The 22,744-nt window shown below is 36.5% G+C and overlaps 1 protein-coding gene and 1 non-coding gene across 5 annotated transcripts in view; both read left to right on the top strand.

The window, feature by feature from the left end:
* The window catches only part of ZC3H12C (zinc finger CCCH-type containing 12C), a 76,689-nt gene that overhangs the window by 31,543 nt on the left and 22,402 nt on the right, over positions 1–22,744 (top strand). For 3 of the 4 annotated variants that reach the window (XM_069554969.1, XM_069554970.1, XM_069554972.1), the window contains one exon: positions 6,255–7,003. In XM_069554969.1, coding sequence (XP_069411070.1) covers positions 6,255–7,003 — 749 coding nt within the window. Of the gene's footprint in view, positions 1–919; positions 1,026–6,254; positions 7,004–22,744 lie in introns of those variants that run through there. The other variant, XM_069554973.1, reaches the window with a different exon arrangement.
* On the top strand, positions 19,502–19,573 carry TRNAS-GGA (transfer RNA serine (anticodon GGA)). Its single transcript has one exon. It is a non-coding gene; the product is annotated as a tRNA-Ser (tRNA).

Raw genomic sequence — 22,744 nt, forward strand, 5'->3', positions numbered from 1 at the left:
ATTTTATGGAATACAAATACAACACATAACATCATGTTGTATATTAAAACATAACGAAAGATCTTTCTTTAATTACATGATTAGTTTCGATAATAAAATAATTTTACACTATTTGACATAAAGTGGGTCATTTTGGTGGTTTTAGATTGAAATTAAATAGTTTTGTCTAAATTCACTTTAGATGACTCACTTCGCACAAAGTTGCTTTATCTTACTACACTGTACTTCTAATGAACTTTTAAAAATCAGTTCTGTTTATAAGCTCTTAAACCTTTTTCTTTTGCAATCTAACTTTCATCATCTCTGTTTTATTGTCTTGCAACAAATCAACTAACACTTACAAATATTTTATATTTCCTAGTATTTCTAGGGAAGTAGTTCTACTCTAACCTGTCTCATTTCCCCTGTAAATCATTTATTAAAGCAAAGGGGTTACTGCAGTAGTTAATTACTTCTTTGACACACCTCATTTTCTTTTTTTCTCAGAAACAAAAAACTAAAAGACTAGACGATAGCCTAAACTTTTAGGAAACATGCAACTTTTACTACTTTAAAATATAATTGGTTTCTTTGTTTTGTTTAAAAACAAGGAGGAAAAGCTGAAGTCTGCCCAAGCCAGGTGTTTCTTGTTGGCAGCCTGCTCCCTAATGACTCTGCTCTCAAAGAGCAGCTGCCTACTAGTCAGCTTTGTATGGCCTATTGTTGCTGCACACCCCCTCGTTAATACACAGGCTGCCCCGGGCAGACCCAAGAATGACATCAACTTGCTTATCTTAGAAACCTGCGAACCTGACGCAGGGTGCTGAGGTTGGCTTGCATCTGCCTGGCCGACTAATTGTGAGCTTTCTGGCCTGTGATTGGCTGTTACTCCACTCAGTAATAGGTTAAGCAAAGACATTGCCATTCCATCTGTTCACTCATTCATTGTTCTTCTTGCCTGCCTGGAAGTCTGCAGCTAAAATTGTGTTAAGGAGTTACTCCTGAAGCTGCTACAGAAACCAATGTCTTTGTATTTTACTGTGAACGTGAGTATATGTGCTACTTAATGCCTTGGAAGTTAAACTTTGCTAAATATTCAGAATATTATTTTGAACTCTGTTAAGGATAGAATGCACACATTTGAGAGGCTACAAATTGTTACATAGTGCCAAAATGCCAGAAAATGTAATTCTTTCTGTAAAACGTGTCTGTGAAGCAGAGTTTTTACATTTTTATATTCTGCAGTTATATAAAAGATTACTTACAGTTTCATAAACATTTGCAAGACAGTAGGCATGTAAGTAACCATTTGTGCTTAAAGATAAGTTAAAATGTTATGATATTTTGATAAACAGTGAATTTAGATTTTATCTTCTTGTCGCATTCCTGGTTTCCTTAAGGTGTCACTGTCAGACCTAGATGCTGCAAAATGATAGTAAGATTTGATAGATTTTTCAATTGTCTTAAAAATCTAGCTTGGGGAGATGGATTGCTATTTGATGTTTCATCTTGTTGTAATTATGATGATTAAGCATTCATTTGCTTTGTCAGCAGTTTCAGTACTCATGTATAGTTTCATGAGTTTCTTCCCACTTTTTTTTTTGGCTTGCATTAGTTTTAGATATGAGATTGAAGATGTCACTTAGAGAACTGTTGCTTTCAAGAGATCTGTAATGGGGAAGGGAGGAGACAAAGACTTTCATCTATCAGTTGGGAGGAAAAGAAAGAGCATAAAGGGTTAAAAAGAGGTTTTCATTTCTACCACATGCCCTATTGTGTGAGCATATGCGTAAGTCTATTGAAAGTTTTCAGAAGATGGGCAGGCCACCAGTTGCTGGTCTCCTGCAGTTCCAGTAGACATCTGTTGCCCCAGAGCATTAACCAATCTGCTCAAAGGGACATCCTTCTTTTGTTAGCTAGAGGGATGCAGACAACAGCACTCACTGAAATACAATGGTGATTAAATACACAGAGACTACAGCAGTAGGTATTTATTACATATTCATTATTTTATTTTCATTGTTCTCCTACTATTACCATTTGGATAACAATCAGGACCCACTTTATGGCATTGTAACTCGATGTTACAAACAAACAATTTGATTTAACAAGTTTATGGTCTAATATTCCTGATTAATATGATGCTCTTTAGAATATAAAAAAAATTTTTTACTGGATTTGAGATAAAGGAATATCACAGTTATCTAATGAGAACTTTAAAGAAAAGCTCACTAAATGGGGGAATCTTTGTGTATGCAGCAGATTTTTAGTAAGTAGCCATTGTATCATAAATCTGCTTTCAGCTAGTATAAAACTTCTTTTTGGCAATTAAAACAATTGTTTATACTTTATCATCAACAAAATTAGCATGACATTTTAGTTCTTTTTCAACATATAATATTATTTTATTTTTTAACTTACTAGGCCTTCAGCAAGAAAAATTGTTCATTTCCAATACAATATTTGAAGGAAATCTAAAGCTCTGTAAGTGCAGAAGTCTGTTTTTAGACCATTAAATGTTTCCCTAGTACATTTTGTGTTCATGAATATAGTATATAAAGGGCGCTTATATCGGGTCTCTGATATAGAGCCTGAAAGTGAACTGTATTCTTGGAGGTTTTTGATAACTGTGGGAATATAAACACTGACCTACTTTGTGTATGAGACTGTCTAGGCTGCTGCTTCATGAAATGAGGAAACTTGCTCTTGTTAATAGATGATTAAAGATGATTTATATGCATTTGCATTTCAAATGGCAAAACTTAAAAGTTCATGGTTTAAAAATTAAGGAGAAAAATGTTTTCTTTCTTGCATGTAATAGTAAATTTTGTGATGTTTTTGGAGTCTTTGCTAAATATTTTCAAAATTATATTGATCATTTTCAAGGCACTGAAGAAAAATTTAGATCATATACCATTCTTTGTTCTAAGATGTCTTATAATAAAAATGCCTTGTAAAGTTTTGCACATTACATTAAGTAATACTGCAGTCTATGAAACTATTTTTGTTGGCTTTAAAATTTTAAGAATAGCATTTAATTTTTTCTTGACTGGATTTCAAAATATTGCCAAATTTTCTTAGTGCCATATTCATTCAGGGCAATCTTTTACTAATTACAAGTGAATAAGAAAGCATTTTAGAGACTCAAGTTTTAAAAACTAAATCTTTACCATTTGGGTCAGTAAAAATAAGTTATTTCAAATTTATATTATGTAATGGAGAAAATATATGCATCTTACAGGTCTGATAATTAAACTTGTCATTATATGTACTATTTCGTATTTAGTCTGTTGATTTATAGGAACTAAAAATTATTTAACTGCTTGCTTAGTACAAGATGACATTGGATAACTTTCTTTGAGGTAACCAGTGAAATCTGGACGATGAAGAAAGGCCTGTCAGTGTGAAAAAAGAGTTCAACCAGAATATTTTAAAAGAAAAGTTATTTTGCCTAACAAAATTAGGTATAAATTTTTTGAAGTAGTGTAAATCAAGCTTACACTTATACCTAATATTAAAAATCATGTTAGCCTACTTGGAAACATTTTAGTTTCATAGTACATATAAATTATATGAATTGTCACAGCCTAAAGGTGTGGTATTCACTCAGTACAAATGAGTTTTATCTAGCTTAATATTATAAAAAGGAAACAACTGATAATACCATTTTATCCCTATCTAATCATTGTAGTCCTATAATAAAATTACACAGAGCAGATTTACATAGTGTTACCAACACTTTTAATATGAGACTGAAAGTGATAACAGAAAAGATTTAAATATGTTTTTAGGCTGTTTAATTTTCAGTTTAAAAACTTTATATCTGGTTTTACTTCTTTGACAAATGTGAAAATTCTTTAAACATAATATTTCATTCTAATGTTCCCCACTGGCTGTATTTTTCATAAAGTGTTCATTTTGTTTAAAACAGTCCAAATGAAAAACATTACAGCTCAATATTAAAATAATATTTCCTAGTTCAATTCAGGGATTTGGTCGGTGAATCATTATCTTGAAGAATTATCTCACAACAGCACTTATGCAAAAACCAAACTTTTTAGGGGAGATCAAAAATGTTGCCCATTAAATACACTTCCTGCAGTCAGAGCAGATTGTGAGGTTTACAGAACAATGATGTCGGAGCTTCCAGATTGGTTTGGCAGCTGCATTGTTCTCAGAGGGTAAACCAGACGCACTTAAGTCCCAGTCTCTTTTATAGGCTTTTGTTCATACCAAATTATTCTTTCACTGTGCTAGCATTCATGATGGCACGTTAAAAGAGTGCCGCTTAGCAACCAGCTCTGGTTGCCAGGCAGCCCAGCTTCCAATAGGTTTTCCTTGTTTAAGATACTTTTGGTAGAAGCTCTACCAAGGCCACAATACAGATTTTTCTTTTTAACTGTATCCCTTTATTAGAATGCTGTTGTGATTTGTTGCTTGCATTATGGTGTCAGTATATTACAGTAGTTAATAAATCACTGAGTATAAAGATTTACTTTCAAAATCCCTTCCTTTAATTCTAATAATTGGGCTCATGCACATCCATATTAATAGAAAAAAATTGAAATGGATACAGCTTCATAATAGAGCAGATGTATATAGAGGTCTCCCAAGGAAAATTTCTTTTTTTATCATTTGTGCAATCAGAAGCAAAGAGAGGGTGATGTTTCTTTAAAAACTAATGAATGCCATATTAGAACAATGATGTTAAAGTTATCTGTCTTCTCAAGGGATAAAACCTGAAGAAACTCCTGTGGAAATGTGTAGGAGTTCTACACTGGCGGGATTTTAAGTGTACTGTTATCAAGCTAAAGATTCCATGGTCTCTTCTCTAGTATTTACCGTAGTTAATATAATTTATTTCATTATGTAGAAATACTTCACTCTGTAATAAGTTCATCAAATGCATTCAAATGTGCAGCTTCTTAGAAAATCACTTAGCATTTTCTCTTAGCATTTATATAATAGCTTCTTTCTACTGTAAATAAGATGTTGAGGAACTGTAGAATAAAATGTTTTTCCAATTTTCTTTTTTAGGTTATATAAATAGGTGTTTTATGACAGTTTCCAATTCAGCTGCCACTGGCTTACTAATGTTAATCGTGGATAGAACACTGAAATTGCCTTAATAAGTAAACTACTGATGTGCATATAGTCCCTACAATGAAGCACAAGAGAAAATAATTTTATTTTGCTAACCTGTTCCTGGTAGAGAAATAATGATTAATCTCAATAGACTCTAAAGAAACTAGAAAAATGACAAAAGCATTTTAAATGTAAAAGCATTCCTGCATGAGGAAAGTAGAAGAAAAGATGACTTTAACCAAATGCAGATAGCAGTTAGGTAATTACCTAATGTGATACAGAAGTATTTTCTGCCATCAAATTCAAGAAATTAAGATAACATTTATTCAATTTTATTTTGAATAAATTTTATTGACTTATTCAATGTACCTAATTATCTGCTGCTAATGAAATATATTCTGATACTTTCTATAATTGTGCTAGAATGAGAGCTTTTCCCCCTGGAATGAAAGAGACTAGTCTTTGGCCCTTAATAAGGGTAGCACGGTATTGAGAGTTGTATTCTGTTACTGTGTTCAGGATTCACGAAATAAAGATTATTAGGGCAAAAATATTCACTTCTCAAGTGGAATATAATTCACTTTGTAATTATTTCATTCCTTGTTGGCTCTTGTAGAATCTATTTTCTTTTATTACAGTACCTAAGTTATTTTTGAAAGTCTTTAGATTAATCCAGATTAACAGCTTTTAAATTATAGTAAGTTAATGTTTTCCTTTTCACATGACTTTCTCTTTAAAAGAATTTTTGCATATTTTTATGAATTATTTTAGAGAAAATGCATATAACCTGTCATAGCACATCAAAAACATGCTTTTTTAAAAAAATAATATTCTGTGTGTCACTATAGAAACAAGCCTTTCTAACTCTGGGAAAATCTTCCATGTAGATTAAGCAGCAGCATGATGCTATGGGGAAACCATGGGTTTGGAAACCAGACAAAACTGGGTAAAAAAAATCCAGTTCCTCCACTTATTTACTTTGCTGCCTTGGAGGGAATACTTAACCTTTCTAATTCCTAACTTCATTGTCTGAAAAAGACATGATATATCTTGGAAGGGTGTTATGAGTAATGAGACGACGTAGACAAAACAAAGTTGATATTCAGTAGTTTGATAACTCCCAACTTCTTTATTGAACCAGAAATGAACCAGTAAATATGAAATTCTAAATATTCTATATTTTTCTCTAGGAATACGGGGTGCTTTGCATTCAAGAATACAGAAAAAACAGCAAAGTGGAGTCAAGTACACATAACAGCTTCATGGGCTTGAAGGATCATCTGGGGCATGACCCAGGCCACCTTTATGTGGAGAGCACTGACCCACATTTAAGTACATCTGTACCTTGGTCAATGGTAGAAAAACCAACAATGGATAAAGTTAATTCTGGCAAGGAAGAAAAAGAGGTGTCTGAAGAGAATGCGAGCTCTGGTGACTCTGAAGAAAGCACAAATTCTGATAATGAGTCAGAACAATTGAGTAGCATTTCAGTAGAGCCATGCTTATTAACCAAGACTCACAGACAGCTATGTAGGTCTCCCTGTTTAGAGCCTCACATACTCAAATGCAGTGAAATTTTGCAAGACTTTAAACCTGAAGAGTCCCAGCCATCCAAGGAAATGAAAAAACCCCCTGATGTGGTGCGAGAATACCAAACAAAACTGGAGTTTGCACTGAAGTTAGGTTATTCTGAAGAACAGGTTCAACTTGTGCTAAACAAACTTGGTACTGATGCTTTAATCAATGATATTCTGGGAGAACTTGTCAAACTTGGAAATAAAAGTGAGGCTGAACAAACAGTTAGTACACTTAATATTATAATGCGGGAAACATCTTCCCTGGAATCTCAGAGGTCTGAATCTCCAATGCAAGAGATTATTGCAGATGATGGGGAGAATCTGAGACCAGTCGTTATCGATGGCAGCAATGTGGCAATGAGGTAAGTGGAAAATCTTCACTCATTATTACTGAACAACGTTCAAAACATATTTCTAATTTTGTGACCATTTCTCTTAATGTCAGAGTTGTTCTTCATCCCAGCATTAGCTTCAGTATTTCTAATTGTCTCTTTCTTAGTTCTCGCTCTTACTTCCAGAGTGGTCAGCCATTCTCACCTCATTTGTCCCTAAATAAAAGACCTCCTTTTCCCCAGATATGTTTCCACCCACTCATCTGGCTAACTTTACTATGGTATAAAAATTAGCACATATCCCAGTATAAAGTTAAATATTCGTTTTAATTGAAGAACTTGAGTATGATCATATTGAACAGTTTTGGAACCTAGAGGGATAAGTGGCCTATTTCTCTACAAAGTCAAATAACCATAGGATAAAATCCCAGTTCTTTGAGAAGATTTTTTTTAAATTTGGGAACAAAGCCATAATTTCAGGTGTTTGGGTTTTTTGTTGTTGTTGTTATTATTGTTCCACTTAAGAAATGTAATTCAAAAAAAATTTTTTAGGATTTTGATGGCTTAAAATGTAAAGTGAGTCTAAATTCAATTTGTATATAGTTAACTGCCCACAATGTTCAGAATACTATGGGGATATAAAGATATATAAAGGTATCGGTTCTTCTTTCAGAAAGCTTAACATTTCATGTATTGTTCCTCAAAGTGATCTGAGAATAACTACCAAAGAATCATTGGGGATAATTTGTGTGCATTCTAGAGCAGTGCTGTTCAATGGCACAATCAAAAATTAAACAAGTAAAATTAATATAAAAAACAGTTTAGCTAGGCTAATAGAGACAAAATATTATTATTTCAATGTATGTCCAATAAAAAACTTCTTAGAGATATTTTGACATTTCTTTCATATTAAGTATTAAAATTGGGTATCTTACACTTATAGCACATCTCAGTTCAGACTTGACCATACTACAGATGCTTAATTTGTAGCCTGTGTCTACATATTAGATAGTGTAGTTCTAGAAACTGCCAAGTACATGCATAGACCTACCAAGTCTAGATCAAGGTATAGCCCAGCCATCTCCTTTTCTAACAAATAGCCCCATTGATAATGGTGCCTACTAAAATTTGAGAACCACTGTTTTCTAGGTGTTAGCAAGAATTTCTGCATAGGGTATGAGAAGGACTAACTTGTAATCCTCAAAATAATACTGCTTCCTCTTGATGGAAAGGGAAAGGTGATCTTTCATTTATAAGCAAACTTGCCCAGGGTAAAACGTAATTCACATCCAAATATGTCTGACTTCAGAGTTTATACATTTTTCATCATCTAGTGAAAGGTAAAAAGCAAGTTAAAAATGTTCAAGTCAGATTTTCCAAAACCTCAAATACCAAGCTAGAGAATTTAAACTTTGCTCTGAGCCACAGGTAACTGACAATTTTTGAGGAGGGAAATGTCAAGAGTAGAGCTGTGCCTTAAACTGATAATCTGGCCATGATATTTATAGTGGATTATAGGAGGCAGGCAATCAAGTTGGATGCAAACAACACTTTCTAATGGAGTAAAAAGGGCCTTAAGTATCATAAAGGTATGAAGTGTACATACAACTTTGAGAAGTCCTTCAGCAAAATAATCTCCCTGTTGTTTAATCTTTCCCACACTTGGCCATGAAATGATTTTTTTTCTTACAAACAATCCAGAACTATTGAACAAGTACCTTAACAGAGTGATACTGTGTAAAGCCGAAACACCATGGAATTGCCAAACAAGCGAGTAATGAAGGAAGGCAGCCTAGAGAAACACCTGCCGCCATAGCCATATGCAGCCAAAGCAGCAGAGGGGTTTTTAACAAAATGTATATTCCAGGGCTCAACTTTCACTCAGAGTGTATGATAGAGCTCAAATAACTCTACAGTATGTTTAAAGTGCCCAGGTATTTCTGATGCATAGTCAGTGTTGAGAACCATTCATCATGAAAAGTATGGATAGCAATAGGTTGGGAGGTGGAAAAAACTGATGATCCAGGGAAAGAGTAGTTTAGAAAATACCAGTCTTAGTAGTGCTAGTAAAACCAAGAGACACACAGATGCCATCAAGGAAGAGGCTTTAAGGAGAGAATATCCTGTGGGTAGATCTGAAAAAAGATCAAGGACACGACAGCCAGGGAGTCATTGTCTTCAAGAGCCATATGGTATTAAAGATAGAAACCCAGTTACACAGAGTCTGTGAGCTGCAACTACTGAAATCCACGCCCTAGAGCCCTTGAGCTGCAACAAGAGAAGCTACCACAATGAGAAGGCTATGCATGGTAACAAGAGAGTAGCCACAACTCACGGCAACTAGAGAAAGCCCTTGTGCAGCAAGGAAGACCTAACACAGCCAAAAGAAAAAAAGAAAAGAAAGACTAACTGGTAGAGTTGAAAAAAAAAATTAATAGACAATAGTTAAAAAAAAAAACAAAACCCAGTTACAATATGTCAAGAAATGAAGGAACAGAGCTAAGCTGTTATTCTAGAAAGTTGACAGAGGAAGGGAAGGAAGAGGAGTTGGGAAAGGACTTTTTAGTTTTACATAAAATGAAGCTATGTCAGCTGAGGGGCTGGGGAGAAAGTCTTCACAATAGCAATAATATGAGAGTTCAATTTTTGAAGCAGAGTTCTCTGAAGGAGGAGACAGGAAAGACAGAAGTGGAGAATTTGGCATTGGAGGTAAAGGCATTCTGGGGTTGTCAGAAGAGCAACCTAGAGGGGAGGAACAGCATCAAAACTCATAGACGTGAATTCTTTTAAGTGGATGTCCTTTAGATAAATGATGTCACAGCTGAATCAACTCACATGATTGAAGTCTAGTTCCCCGCGGCAATTAAAAAGTACTTTGATAACTGAAAATCTGCATAAAACTCTAAACTTTTTGTATCCCAGATGATGAGATGCAAAAATAAATGGCATAATGGAGGCATTTCAAACAATCTATTATATATAATTATTGAAAACACACTTGTGCTGCTGCTGCTGCTGCTAAGTCGCTTCAGTCGTGTCCAACTCCATGCGACCCCATAGGCGGCAGCCCACCAGGCTCCCCTGTCCCTGGGATTCTCCAGGCAAGAACACTGGAGTGGGTTGCCATTGCCTTCTCCAGTGCATGAAAGGGAAAAGTGAAAATGAAGTCGCTCAGTCGTGTCCGACTCTTAGTGACCCCATGGACTGCAGCCCACCCAGGCAAGAGTACTGGAGTGGGGTGCCATGGCCTTCAACATAATTATTGAAAACACGCTTGTACCCCCATCTTATTTGGGCCCCATTCTGTTCCTTTTACTATAAAGATGGAATAGTGCAGATTCAGTTCTCACCTCCATCATATATTTTATTCTGTCACGTAAACTGAGATGCTTCAGGCATTTCAGGAGAGAACAACTTGACAGCAAATTTTTATTATAGCAGGGTTATACTGTAAGTCACAGTGAAATGTTGTACCATGCCCATAACTTTGAAAGTGCCAGAACTTACGGAAATTTACAGTAAACGTTTACATTCTGCCACTTATGAGATCTACATAAAGTAAAAAAGCCATTTAGAAATGCATATCTACTTCAGATTCAAAATCTTAATTTTAACAAAAATGCAGAGAGATTTTACCCATTTCCTGTTGTATAAAATATAACAAACATGCTTTTGCTTTTTAACTTAACATCCTACTCATGGTACTTTAGCACACCTGTTATATAATAAATTTATACACATAGTAAATTATAAAAGGTAAATGTGAGGGTAAGTTAAGAATAGAGTATTATTTTATTTCCTTTCTGATTTCTCAAGCAGGTATATTCCATACATAAGATGAATATATTTTAATTTCATTTAAATGCTAGTAATAGAACTGATATAAATGACTCTTTAGATGTAAATTAAAAGGAAAGAAAGGCACTTGATTAAAATTACCAAAATGGGCTGTTAAAAAAGTTAGTTCTCTACACACTATGTTTGTGATTCTGCGGAACTTGTTTAAACTGTCCAGTCTCAGTTTTCAGGATTCTAAAAAGGGGGGAACTGTTATCTTGCTTGTTATTAGAATTAAAGATGATCAGTACTGAGGGCCTGGCATGTAATAGGTGCTCAGTAAATTACAATTATTATTGCATTAAAAAGCTAGATTCTACATTTTAATCCAGAATATAGTAACTAATGTAATGAAAACTTAGTTGTTTCAGTTTTTTTATTCAACGTTTCAGTTCAGTTCAGTCGCTCAGTCATGTCTGACTCTTTGTGACCCCATGGAGTGCAGCATGCCAGGCCTCCCTGTCCATCACCAACTCCCGGAGCCTGCTCAAACTCAGTCCCTCAAGTCTCAGTGATGCCATCCAACCATCTGATCCTCTGTCGTCCCCTTCTCCTCCCGCCTTCAATCTTTCCCAGCATCAGGGTCTTTTCCAGTGAGTCAGTTCTTCACATCAGGTGGCCAAAGTGTTGAAGCTTCAGCTTCAGCATCAGTCCTTCCAATGAATATTCAGGATTGATTTCCTTCAGGGTTGACTAGTTGAATCTCCTTGCAGTCCAAGGGACTCTCAAGAGTCTTCTCCAACACCACAGAATTGTGTTGAATTATGTGTTAATTCAGCGTTTAACCCATAGCAATTTATCAGTTCATCTTGTTCTTGTGAACCTATAGGTATATTTTAATTCTTCATATTTAGATCATCAGTTGTTTTCAATGATTTCTGTTTGTTTCATAAAGGAGACTTGGGCTCTTAGATCTGGGTGAACCCGAAATTGCCCAAGGATAAGCCCTGTAACTATAATATACAGCATAGTTCCCAAAATTAGAGGGATCCTGTGTTGCTTTGCAGGAAGCATACTTCTTTCAGCTTATTAATATCCTCTTAAAAATGTGCCACACTGATAGAAGTTCTGAATAAGTTTCTTAAATAAGCAATTCACCCAAAATTGACAAATATTCAAAAATAGAGTAATAAATTTAGCAAAAGCCCTAAACTTTTGTGCCAAAGTACTTGATTTCTGAAATATAAAATAGAATGAAATTAATATTTAGTGAAGCTGGACTAACTAGCAATTACTGACAAAAAGATGCAGTTAATTTTTCAAAAAGCTAAAAAAAAAAAAAAAACTTTACAAAAATTGGTCATTGAGCGAATAGGCCTCTTTCCATAGTAGGGCAGATACTTTGATAAAAGTGTACCATGAAGTGTATCAGTTCAGTTCAGTTGCTCAGTCGTGGCCAACTCTCTGCGACCCCATGGACTGCAGCACGCCAGGCCTCCCTGTCCATCACCAACTCCTGGGGTTTACTCAAACTCATGTCGGTTCCATCAAACTGTCTCATCCTCTGTCGTCCCCTTCTCCTGCCTTCAATCTTTCCCAGCATCAGAGTCTTTTCCAATGAGTGAACTGTATACTCCACATATAGACACAGAAATAAAGCATAAGCAATATTTATCATTTCTAAAATGAAATTCTAAATGATACTGTGATTTTTATTTCCTCCATGTAGCTTTACCATTCTTCAAATTCTGATTCTGTTAAACCTGCAGTAGTTCAGCAGTGGAGTACAGAATTATTCTTTATCCACATGTATCCGATAGTTTAGTTTTTCCTTAAATGAGTCCAGTGTTTTTATTTGCCTGTGGTTTTAGGTTCAGATGACATTTCCTGCCATTAACACTACCATGTTGTGAACCATCAGGGAAGGGAGTGTAAGTTGAATGTTAGTGCTCTTAGATTCCTAAAAGTTTTTTATTTCTTCAGTACCCTTTCATAACCTAGTCACTGGACATCATTAAAATTATATCTCCATATTCTCCTTTAGCTTCTACCAAATATATGAAATAAGAGTGATGAACAAGAAAAAAAACCCAGAGCCTCATTACTTCCTCTATGCCGTGTGCAGCACAAATTCTCCTGTTTCATGGAATAGAAGCTAGGCGCAGCAGCCTTCTCTATTTGATATGAACAAACTGTTGAAACTCCTCCTTACCACTACTCCCCTATTATTGCAGTTCCTCTCTCTTCGTCAGTAAATCCAGCCTTTTGGTTTCAGTGTGAATCTCCAAACTGGTGGGTAGGCCTTATTGCTGCATATTTGTGTAGAATATTCAGTTCAGTTCAGTTCAGTTCAGTCGCTCAGTCGTGTCCGACTCTTTGCGACCCCATGAATCGCAGCACACCAGGCCTCCCTGTCCATCACCATCTCTTGGAGTTCACTCAGAGTCGCGTCCATTGAGTCCATGATGTCAACTAGCCATTTCATCCTCTGTCGTCCCCTTCTCCTCCTGCCCCAATCCCTCCCAGCATCAGAGTCTTTTCCAATGAGTCAACTCTTCGCATGAGGTGGCCAAAGTACTGGAGCTTCAGCTTTAGCATCATTCCTTCCAAAGAAATCCCAGGGTTGATCTCCTTCAGAATGAACTGGTTGGATCTCTTTGCAGTCCAAGGGACTCTCAAGAGTCTTCTCCAACACCACAGTTCAAAAGCATCAATTCTTTGGTGCTCAGCCTTCTTCACAGTCCAACTCTCACATCCATACATGACCACAGGAAAAACCATAGCCTTGACTAGATGGACCTTAGTCGGCAATGTCTCTGCTTTTGAATATACTATCTAGGTTGGTCATAACTTTTCTTCCAAGGAGTAAGCGTCTTTTAATTTCATGGCTGCAGTCACCATCTGCAGTGATTTTGGATCCCCCCAAAAATAAAGTCTGACACTGTTTCTACTGTTTCCCCATCTATTTCCCATGAAGTGATGGGACCATATGCCATGATCTTCGTTTTCTGAATGTTGAGCTTTAAGCCAACATTTTCACTCTCCTCTTTCACTTCCATCAAGAGGCTTTTTAGCTCTTCTTCACTTTCTGCCATAAGGGTGGTATCTGCATATCTGAGGTTATTGATATTTCTCCCAGCAATCCTGATTCCAGCTTGTGTTTCTTCCAGTCCAGCATTTCTCATGATGTACTCTGCATAGAAGTTAAATAAGCAGGGTGACAATATACAGCCTTGACGTACTCCTTTTCCTATTTGGAACCAGTCTGTTGTTCCATGTCCAGTTCTAACTGTTGCTTCCTGACCTGCATACAGGTTTCTCAAGAGGCAGGTTAGGTGGTCTGGTATTCCCGTCTCTTTCAGAATTTTCCACAGTTTCTTGTGATCCACACAGTCAAAGGCTTTGGCATAGTCAATAAAGCAGAAATAGATGTTTTTCTGGAACTCTCTTGCTTTTTCCATGATCCAGCAGATGTTGGCAATTTGATCTCTGGTTCCTCTGCCTTTTCTAAAACCAGCTTGAACATCAGGGAGTTCATAGCTCACATATTGCTGAAGCCTGGCTTGGAGAATTTTGAGCATTACTTTACTAGCGTGTGAGATGAGTGCAATTGTGCGGTAGTTTGAGCATTCTTTGGCATTGCCTTTCTTTGGGATTGGAATGAAAACTGACCTTTTCCAGTCCTGTGGCCCCTGTTGAGTTTTCCAAATTTGCTGGCATATTGAGTGCAGCACTTTCACAGTATCATCTTTCAGGATTTGAAACAGCTCAACTGGAATTCCATCACCTCCACTAGCTTTGTTCATAGTGATGCTTTCTAAGGCCCACTTGACTTCACTTTCCAAGATGTCTGGCTCTAGATTAATGATCACATCATCATGATTATCTGCGTCGTGAAGATCTTTTTTGTACAGTTCTTCCGTGTATTCTTGCCACCTCTTCTTAATATCTTCTGCTTCTGTTAGGTCCAGATTATTTCTGTCCTTTATCAAGCCCATCTTTGCATGAAATGTTACCTTGGTATCTCTAATTTTTTGGAAGAGATCTCTAGTCTTTCCCATTCTGTTGTTTTCCTTTATGTCTTTGCATTGATCGCTGAAGAAGGCTTTCTTATCTCTTCCTGCTATTCTTTGGAACTCTACATTCAGATGCTTATATCTTTCCTTTTCACCTCTCTTCTTTTCACAGCTATTTGTAAGGCCTCCCCAGACAGCCATTTTGCTTTTTTGTATTTCTTTTCCATGGGGATGGTCTTGATCCCTGTCTCCTGTACAATGTCACGAACCTCATTCCATAGTTCATCAGGCACTCTATCTATCAGATCTAGGCCCTTAAATCTATTTCTCACTTCCACTGTATAATCAGAAGGGATTTGATTTAGGTCATACCTGAATGGTCTAGCGGTTTTCCCTACTTCCTTCAATTTAATTCTGAATTTGGTAATAAGGAGTTCATGATCTGAGCCACCGTCAGCTCCCAGTCTTGTTTTTGCTGACTGTATAGAGCTTCTCCCTCTTTGGCTGCAAAGAATATAATCAGTCTCATTTCGGTGTTGACCATCTGGTGATGTGCATGTGTAGAGTCTTCTCTTGTGTTTTTGGAAGAGGGTGTTTGCTATGACCAGTGCATTTTCTTGGCAAATCTCTATTAGTCTTTGCCCTGCTTCATTCCGCATTCCAAGGCCAAATTTGCCTGTTACTCCAGGTGTTTCTTGACTTCCTACTTTTGCATTCCAGTCCCCTATAATGAATATTAGGAAGATATTTTCTTTGCTAAAAATCTTAGGTGGGCCATTTTTGACCGATAGGATCCCTTCCTGTATTGCCTCTATGTTTATATTTACCTTTAAGAAAGTTCACTCTATAGAGAAATTAAGAGAAGGATTTGAGCACTAAGACTGCAGACAAAGACACCTATTTATATTTGAAAATATATGCAGAAGTTAAATTGTGGACAACTTCTGGCAAAAGAACTAAGAATATTGCTTTTGTATACCAATCTAATGGCAGAGAATACAGACATAAAACAACCATCTGCTTGATCCCTACCCATCAAAAAGACTTGCTTAGAAACCAGCTGGTGTGGCATATATCTGAACCTTACCTGGCGTGTAGAAAAGCACTCCAGGTGAGTCATTGAAGTCATTTTCTTAAAGTCTAGACAGATACAGAGTCAGAATATGAACAGAAAAATGTCCAAGTTGTGTTAACTTTTCTTTATATCAAGAATAGTGGACTAAGCCTACATATTTATAAAATACAAGTAAAATTTAGCAGTGTTTATAAATAGGATTTATTTATATAGATTAATCTTTCAAATGGCACAAAGGCTTTTATGTATCTAATCTGATTTGTGAAAGTTATATAGACTTGAGAACTCTTTTCAGTGTGAATTTGAATATTGAAGTCTGTCTTGTCTAGGCTCCAAAATTTGCCTTCAGTTGTTGGGTGGGTTTGCCATCCTGTTGCCTGTTTACCATTTTATTATAGCCCTGTTTACCATTTTAGTATACAGGGATATACTAAATCCTCCTGGACACCTAATCCAAGTTTTTGGTTTAGATTACAGATGTGAGACTGCAAATTGCCAGGGTTCAATCAAAGTTGATTTTGGTTCTCAACAAAATGTCTCAAAATTAAGTGCAGTGGACCTGCATAGTCCAGTATGGTGACTACTGGCTGCATGTTGAGCTTTTGAAATGCGCCTAATCCAAATTGAGATAGTCTGTAAATACATACCAGATTTTGAAAACCTACTACAAAAATATGTGAAATATATCAACAATTTTCATGCTGAATATGTATGAAAATGATATTTTTGATACATTGAGTTAAATGAAATATATTACTAAAATTAATTTCGCCTACTTTTTACTTTTTTTTTTAAAATTTTACTTTACAATACTGTATTGGTTTTGCCATGCATCAACATGTATCTGCCACTGGTGTACACAAGTTCCCAATCCTAAACCCCTCCTCCAACCTCCCCCACCCCATACAATCTCTCTGGGTCATCCCAGTGCACCAGCCCCAAGCGTCCTGTATCCTGCATCAAACCTAGACTGGCGATTTGTTTATTACATGATATTATATGTGTTTCAATGCCATTCTCCCAAATCATTCCCACCTTCTCCCTCTCCCACAGAGTCCAAAAGTCTTTTACTTTTACTTTTTACTTTTTAAAAGGTGATTTTAAATTATATATGTGGTTCACATCTTACTTCTATTGGACTTCTCAGTGAAATGTTTTCTAAGTCCCAACTTAGTAAGGGCTTAACATCAATTAAAGGACAGCTTAATTTCCCTCTAGATGACTGTCAGCGTCGAAGTTTCTACCTACGGTTAGTTGGCAGTGTCCTGTTTCTCTTATTGTTTTAGAGAAAATCCTAGATACTACAAAAAGAATCAGAGAATCAGAACTAGTTTTTTCTGTTGTTTGATTATATCAGGGTGGAGTCTAACAAAGACAGATACTAGTTCTATTCCACTGCATCTCTTTATAATCCTAAGGGTGTCTTCTACATGTCATCAGTCATGAATTTTAATAGATGGTCAGTAAATGGTCAGTAAACTTTCCTGTTATCTCATATGTGCTTATTTAAACCTTAACCTAGGAAATAGCAATGTTAATAATCCCATTACATATGAATAAAGTTATTGATAATTATAAGTCACCTAACTAGTGATTATAAGAAACGGGAAAAGTCACCCAATTATAATAGGAAAAAGTGATTCAGGTTTTAGATTTCTGCATCTACTTAACAGACACGTTCTCTTCAGCATCTTTAGACTAATGATCCACTTGGAACTAGATTAGCTAGATGTGCTTCCTATTATTAATTCTGGCTTCAAATTGTGGACCTTATAAAGTGAAGAAATCTTTCTACTTCCCTTTTTCCTAATCCTTTTCCATTCTCAAAACTTTGGCCACACCGCTCTGTCTGTATCAACTGGAAGGTAAGAATAAACTATTTCATGTTAAGACTTCCATTGTAATTTTGGTGTTGAAATTTTCATTGTCCTAAATCAGTGATTTTTCAGACTTTTATTTTCCTTTAAAGCAGTACAATCCTGCAAATCTTGAAAGGAAGCCCACTATTTAAAACGAACAAAGGTAGAAGTGGGAATTAAAAGTTCCGTTCATTGCTCCCTACAGAGGCCTCTGAGCCACACTGGGATTTCTATTTAGGACACAACTTGATAAATTTGATCAAGTTATCTGCAACAAGGGAGCATTTTCTGGGTGTATTGCCTCCTGACCACTAGGTTTAGGTTCAAAGTGATCTTGATGTAGTGGGAGAGAGATCAGAGAATAAAAGTTGAGTAGCTTTAAGAGTGACAAAATCGGCATAAATTGCTCCTTATGAGCGTTGAATATAAAAAGTTCTAGATGCCCATGAATCAGCATATGCAATTATACATATTTAAATACAATATGAAATTTAATTAGACTACAGTGATAGGAAGGAAAATATTCTCTTGTTTGCGTTTTGAAGATGATATCCAGCTGCACTCCTTTCTCCCTATTTAAGGGAAATGGGGTAAATGTTGGAGAATTTCTTCTTAACGATCATTTAACACTGATAATGCATTAGTATTTGAAAGGGTTGCTTAAAATTAAAATCTATTTTCACATATTCAACATGATTTATGTGCAATAAGGCCAAAAAATTGAAAAATTAAAGTCATCAAATATTTGAAGAGCACCTAAGTATGTTAATAATTTAGTATTCAATAAATATTTATTATTATTATATTAATATAATTAAGCTAACTATATCTAAACTTGAAGGACTTAGGACTTTCAGTACTAAAGATTCAAATATGGTTTTCTAGTTTAAAAGGATACATTTTACTTATATTTTTCACTGTAAGTACTTCACTGACAGACTTGTATCCTTATCATTATATGTAGCTGATTCCCTGGTGACTCAGATGGTAAAGCATCTGCCCACAATGTGGGAGACCTGGGTTTGATCCCTGGGTTGGGAAGATCCCCTGGAGAAGGAAATGGCAACCCACTCCAGTACGCTTGCCTAGAAAATTCCATGGATGGAGGAGCCTGGTGGGCTACAGTCCATGGGGTCGACACAACTGAGTGACTTCATTCACTCGCTCGTAATGAACCATTAAAGTCACGAAAGTTTTATGATCATATTTGAATATTCCAGTGGAGAGTATAGCAAACTTATAGGTCAAGGTTTTGATTTAAATTTTAAAAAAATGATATATAGAAGCTTATAAAAAAACTGATGGATTATCTTTTAGGGTTTTTTTGAATTTTTTTTTTTGAGTCCCCTGATTAGCTTGATCTCATTTTTGTTTGTTTCCCTTGTGGCTCAGCTGGTAAAGAATCCGCCTGCAATGCAGGAGACCTGGGTTTGATCCCTGAGTTGGGAAGATCCCCTGGAGAAGGGAAAGGCTACCCACTCCAGTGTTCTGGCCTGGAGAATTCCATGGACTGTGTAGTCCATGGGGTTGCAAAGAGTCGGACACGACTACGTGACTCACTTAGTGATCTCCACATATCAAACACATTGATCTAAAAAAAAAATCACAATTTACTTTCAGCAGTGAGATTAAAGCTAGTACAAATTTACTGGTTTCATTTTTATTCCAAAGCAGGCTTTTTTACCATTTTCTAAAAATTAGGACCAAAAGGATATGAGAAAGGGAGAAACTAGTATTTGTTGAAACCTTCTGTGTGCAGGCAGTGCTCTGTGGATGTTACCTTGTTTAGCTTTCACGAGCTTCCCTGGTGGCTCAGAGGTTAAAGCATCTGCCTGGAATGCGGGAGACCCAGGTTCGATCCCTGGGTCGGGAAGATCCCCTGGCGAAGGAAATGGCAACCCACTCCAGTACTCTTGCCTGGAGAATCCCATGGAGGGAGGAGCCTGGTAGGCTACAGTCCATGGGGTTGTAAAGAGTCGGACACGACTGAGTCACTTCACTTCACTTCACTTCTTCAGTTCTCACAATCCTGTAATGTAGGTGGGATTACCTCCATTTTAAATATGAGAAAAGTGAGGTTCAGAATAAGTAACTTGCCAAGGTCACACAGAAATGTACTAAAGAAAATACTTAAATTCATGTCTAATTCCAAACTTTGCTATTTTCACTGAGTTGAGCTATTCGTGAAAAGCCATCTCTATTTAATAGTAATGCTAGTTAGTCATAGTATTAGGAGTACTAATACTATCCTGGTACTTAGTAGTCCTAATTTACTATTGCTTTCCTGGTGGCTCAGATGGTAAAGAATCTGCTTGCAATTCAGGGGACCCAGGTTCAATCCCTGGGTCAGGAAGATCCCCTGGAGGAGGAAATGGCAACCCACTCCATTGTTCTTGTATGGAAAATCCCATGGACAGAGGAGCCTGGTGTGCTACAGTCCATGGGATCGCAAAGTCAGACACGACTGAGCGACTAGCACTTTCTTCTCTAATACTTTCAATTTACTATTAGCAGTAGTACTAAACATGCCCTTCTAGGTATGATTTTTACAGTTAGATTTTAGATGAGTTAAGGAAAACCTTTTAAGAATGGGTTTCCTTTGATCATAAAGTGAAGTGAAGTCGCTCAGTTGTGTCCGACTCTTCGGAGCCCCATGGACTGCAGCCTACCAGGCTCCTCCGTCCATGGGATTTTCCAGGCAAGAGTACTGGAGCGGGGTGCCATTGCCTTCTCCAACTAAGTCACTAGTTTAGTACGCAATAAAATAACAGAGGCTTTGAATAAGTTAAACTGGCTAGTAACAACTAATTAGTTTTCTTCAGTGATCACTGTTCTTCTACATAGGCAGGATAATTAATTCACAGATAGTCTTTCTGGTCTATCTTCAACTATTCTTACACTACATAATCAATTAGGGACATCTTTTTACAGATATATGAAGAGAACACAGGTAGCTTTACGTAAGCTGAGTCTGTTAAATCTATTTGTTATGACAAGGGATTTCTGACACAAAACTTGCTCACTGCACACTGAACGCCGGAGAAGTGATGAAACAGGACAGCTGATGTTAGGAGGTATCTGGGAGTGGGGTAGGGTGAGAAGTCATGGATAAATAAAAAACTGGCAAGTATCTGCTGAAGCAGAGCCACTTTTTAGGGGGCATAAGAAAAACTGATAAGTCACCATTTTGGTCTCTTTAGAGAAATCCATTTGTTGTTAAGAACTTAAGACCATTTACTATCGTTGATGCTGCAAAATGCAATAGTCACACTATTTCCAGAAGGATCCTAAGAACTGTAGTGCAAAAGGAATCTAAGAAAATAAATCATTACAAAACCATCAGCATTTTTCAAAGAAATGTGCTCAAAACAGTGACTTTTACAAAAAAGTCCTTTGATCATATGCAAGTGTATAAGGGATACACTTATTACATAAATTTTAGAAAATAAGAAAATAAAAACCACCTATGATTTCCAAGGTTCTTTACAAGCATTATAAGGAACAAGTTTTGTGTGTGTGCTTAGACGCTGAGTCATGTCTGACTCTTTGCAGCCCTGTGGACTGTAGCCAGCTATGCTCCTCTATCCATGGGATTCTCCTGGCAAGAATACTGGAGTGGGTTGCCATTTCCTCCTCCAGGGGATCTTCCCAACCCAGAGATGTAAGCCATGTTTCTTCCCATCTCCTGCATTGGCAGGCAGATTCTTTACCACTAGCGCCACCTGGGAAGCTTATAAGTAGTAAGTTAATTCAAACCAAGTACTCAAACTAAAGCAAAATCAAATTTGAAGAAATAACAGATAATTGGAAAAAGGTTGCTTATTTTTCTTTTTTAATGCCATGAAAAGAATTATAAAGAAGCTGTCCCTGCTAATAGTCGGTTTCATTCCCTTGTTAGGTTTCTCCATGTTTTTCGATTGCTCCTCATGTCTGCCATGGGAAGATAACAGTTATAATTCTAAAATTACCCTTCCTTATCCTGTGGTTAACCTAGTAATGATATGTGTATATATAACTTATCAGTGTAATACACGAGACCATGTTTCCTAAATACACCAGATGGAATGGTTCACCCATTTCCCCTCTCTTCTAGGTCCTGTATTGAGGCAAGCTACATTAAAATGTGTGGTTCCCTGAATTTTTCTCTGTGTCACAAAATATATCTTTGTTACCTATTAACCATCACAGGTGACTAATTTAATGGCACATAATAAGCAAGTGTACTTCAGTTCTCTAGTGGAAAGTATATATGATATTTTTATGATATAACAAATACCATATTAGTTTGAGTGTTTATGAAATTGCCCTTCTGTTGAAGACAGAAAAGTAGAATTGATGGGCTTTTCAGATTTGTTACCGTAGTATACGTGAATAACTTAAAGATAATCCCATTAGATATGAGATAAAGTGAACCTACAAAATAATGAAAAGTTATGATAGTGGAAATCATATAAAGAATATGTTTGTCAAGATAATTTGTGTTCATTTCAGCTCCCCATGGTTTCCAGTTTCTAGTTCACTAGTAGCTACATACGTCTGACACTCTGAGTGGGAGTCCCTGGATACACGCAATGAGGCTTCAATTAGCCAAGTCCCAGTCCTTCGTAGCAGCACTTTTCACAGCCTGATCTACAAATTAATTTCATCTTATTGTCTGGAATAAGCTCTATAATGAATTACAGAAATCTGCTGGGGAAGTTGCAATGACTAATAAATGAGCAGTTCGTTTTCCATGTGGAATATTAGTTGCCCATGTACTAGAAAACCTCTCATTCAAAATTTGGGCCCATAGCCTGGCTGGCACACCCCTAGCACATATTTACTCTAAGTATCAATAAGCACATACTAACCATCTCCCAGGCTTTTCAAAAATCTTCTACTTGGAGTACAGAATGTGATAGCCTTGTGTTTATCCAGGAGATCTCTTCCCAACAGATGAACAGCATTTAGAGACAAAAGTTGGCGCGTATAGCCCTGTAGTTTCAGGCTCATGCTGCTGTTTTGCAGCCTGACTCCTTTTGTTTCCCCTTCCTTCCAAGTTTTC

The sequence above is a fragment of the Ovis canadensis genome, chromosome 15, assembly GCF_042477335.2.
Source record: "Ovis canadensis isolate MfBH-ARS-UI-01 breed Bighorn chromosome 15, ARS-UI_OviCan_v2, whole genome shotgun sequence".
Taxonomy (NCBI): Eukaryota; Metazoa; Chordata; class Mammalia; order Artiodactyla; family Bovidae; genus Ovis; species Ovis canadensis.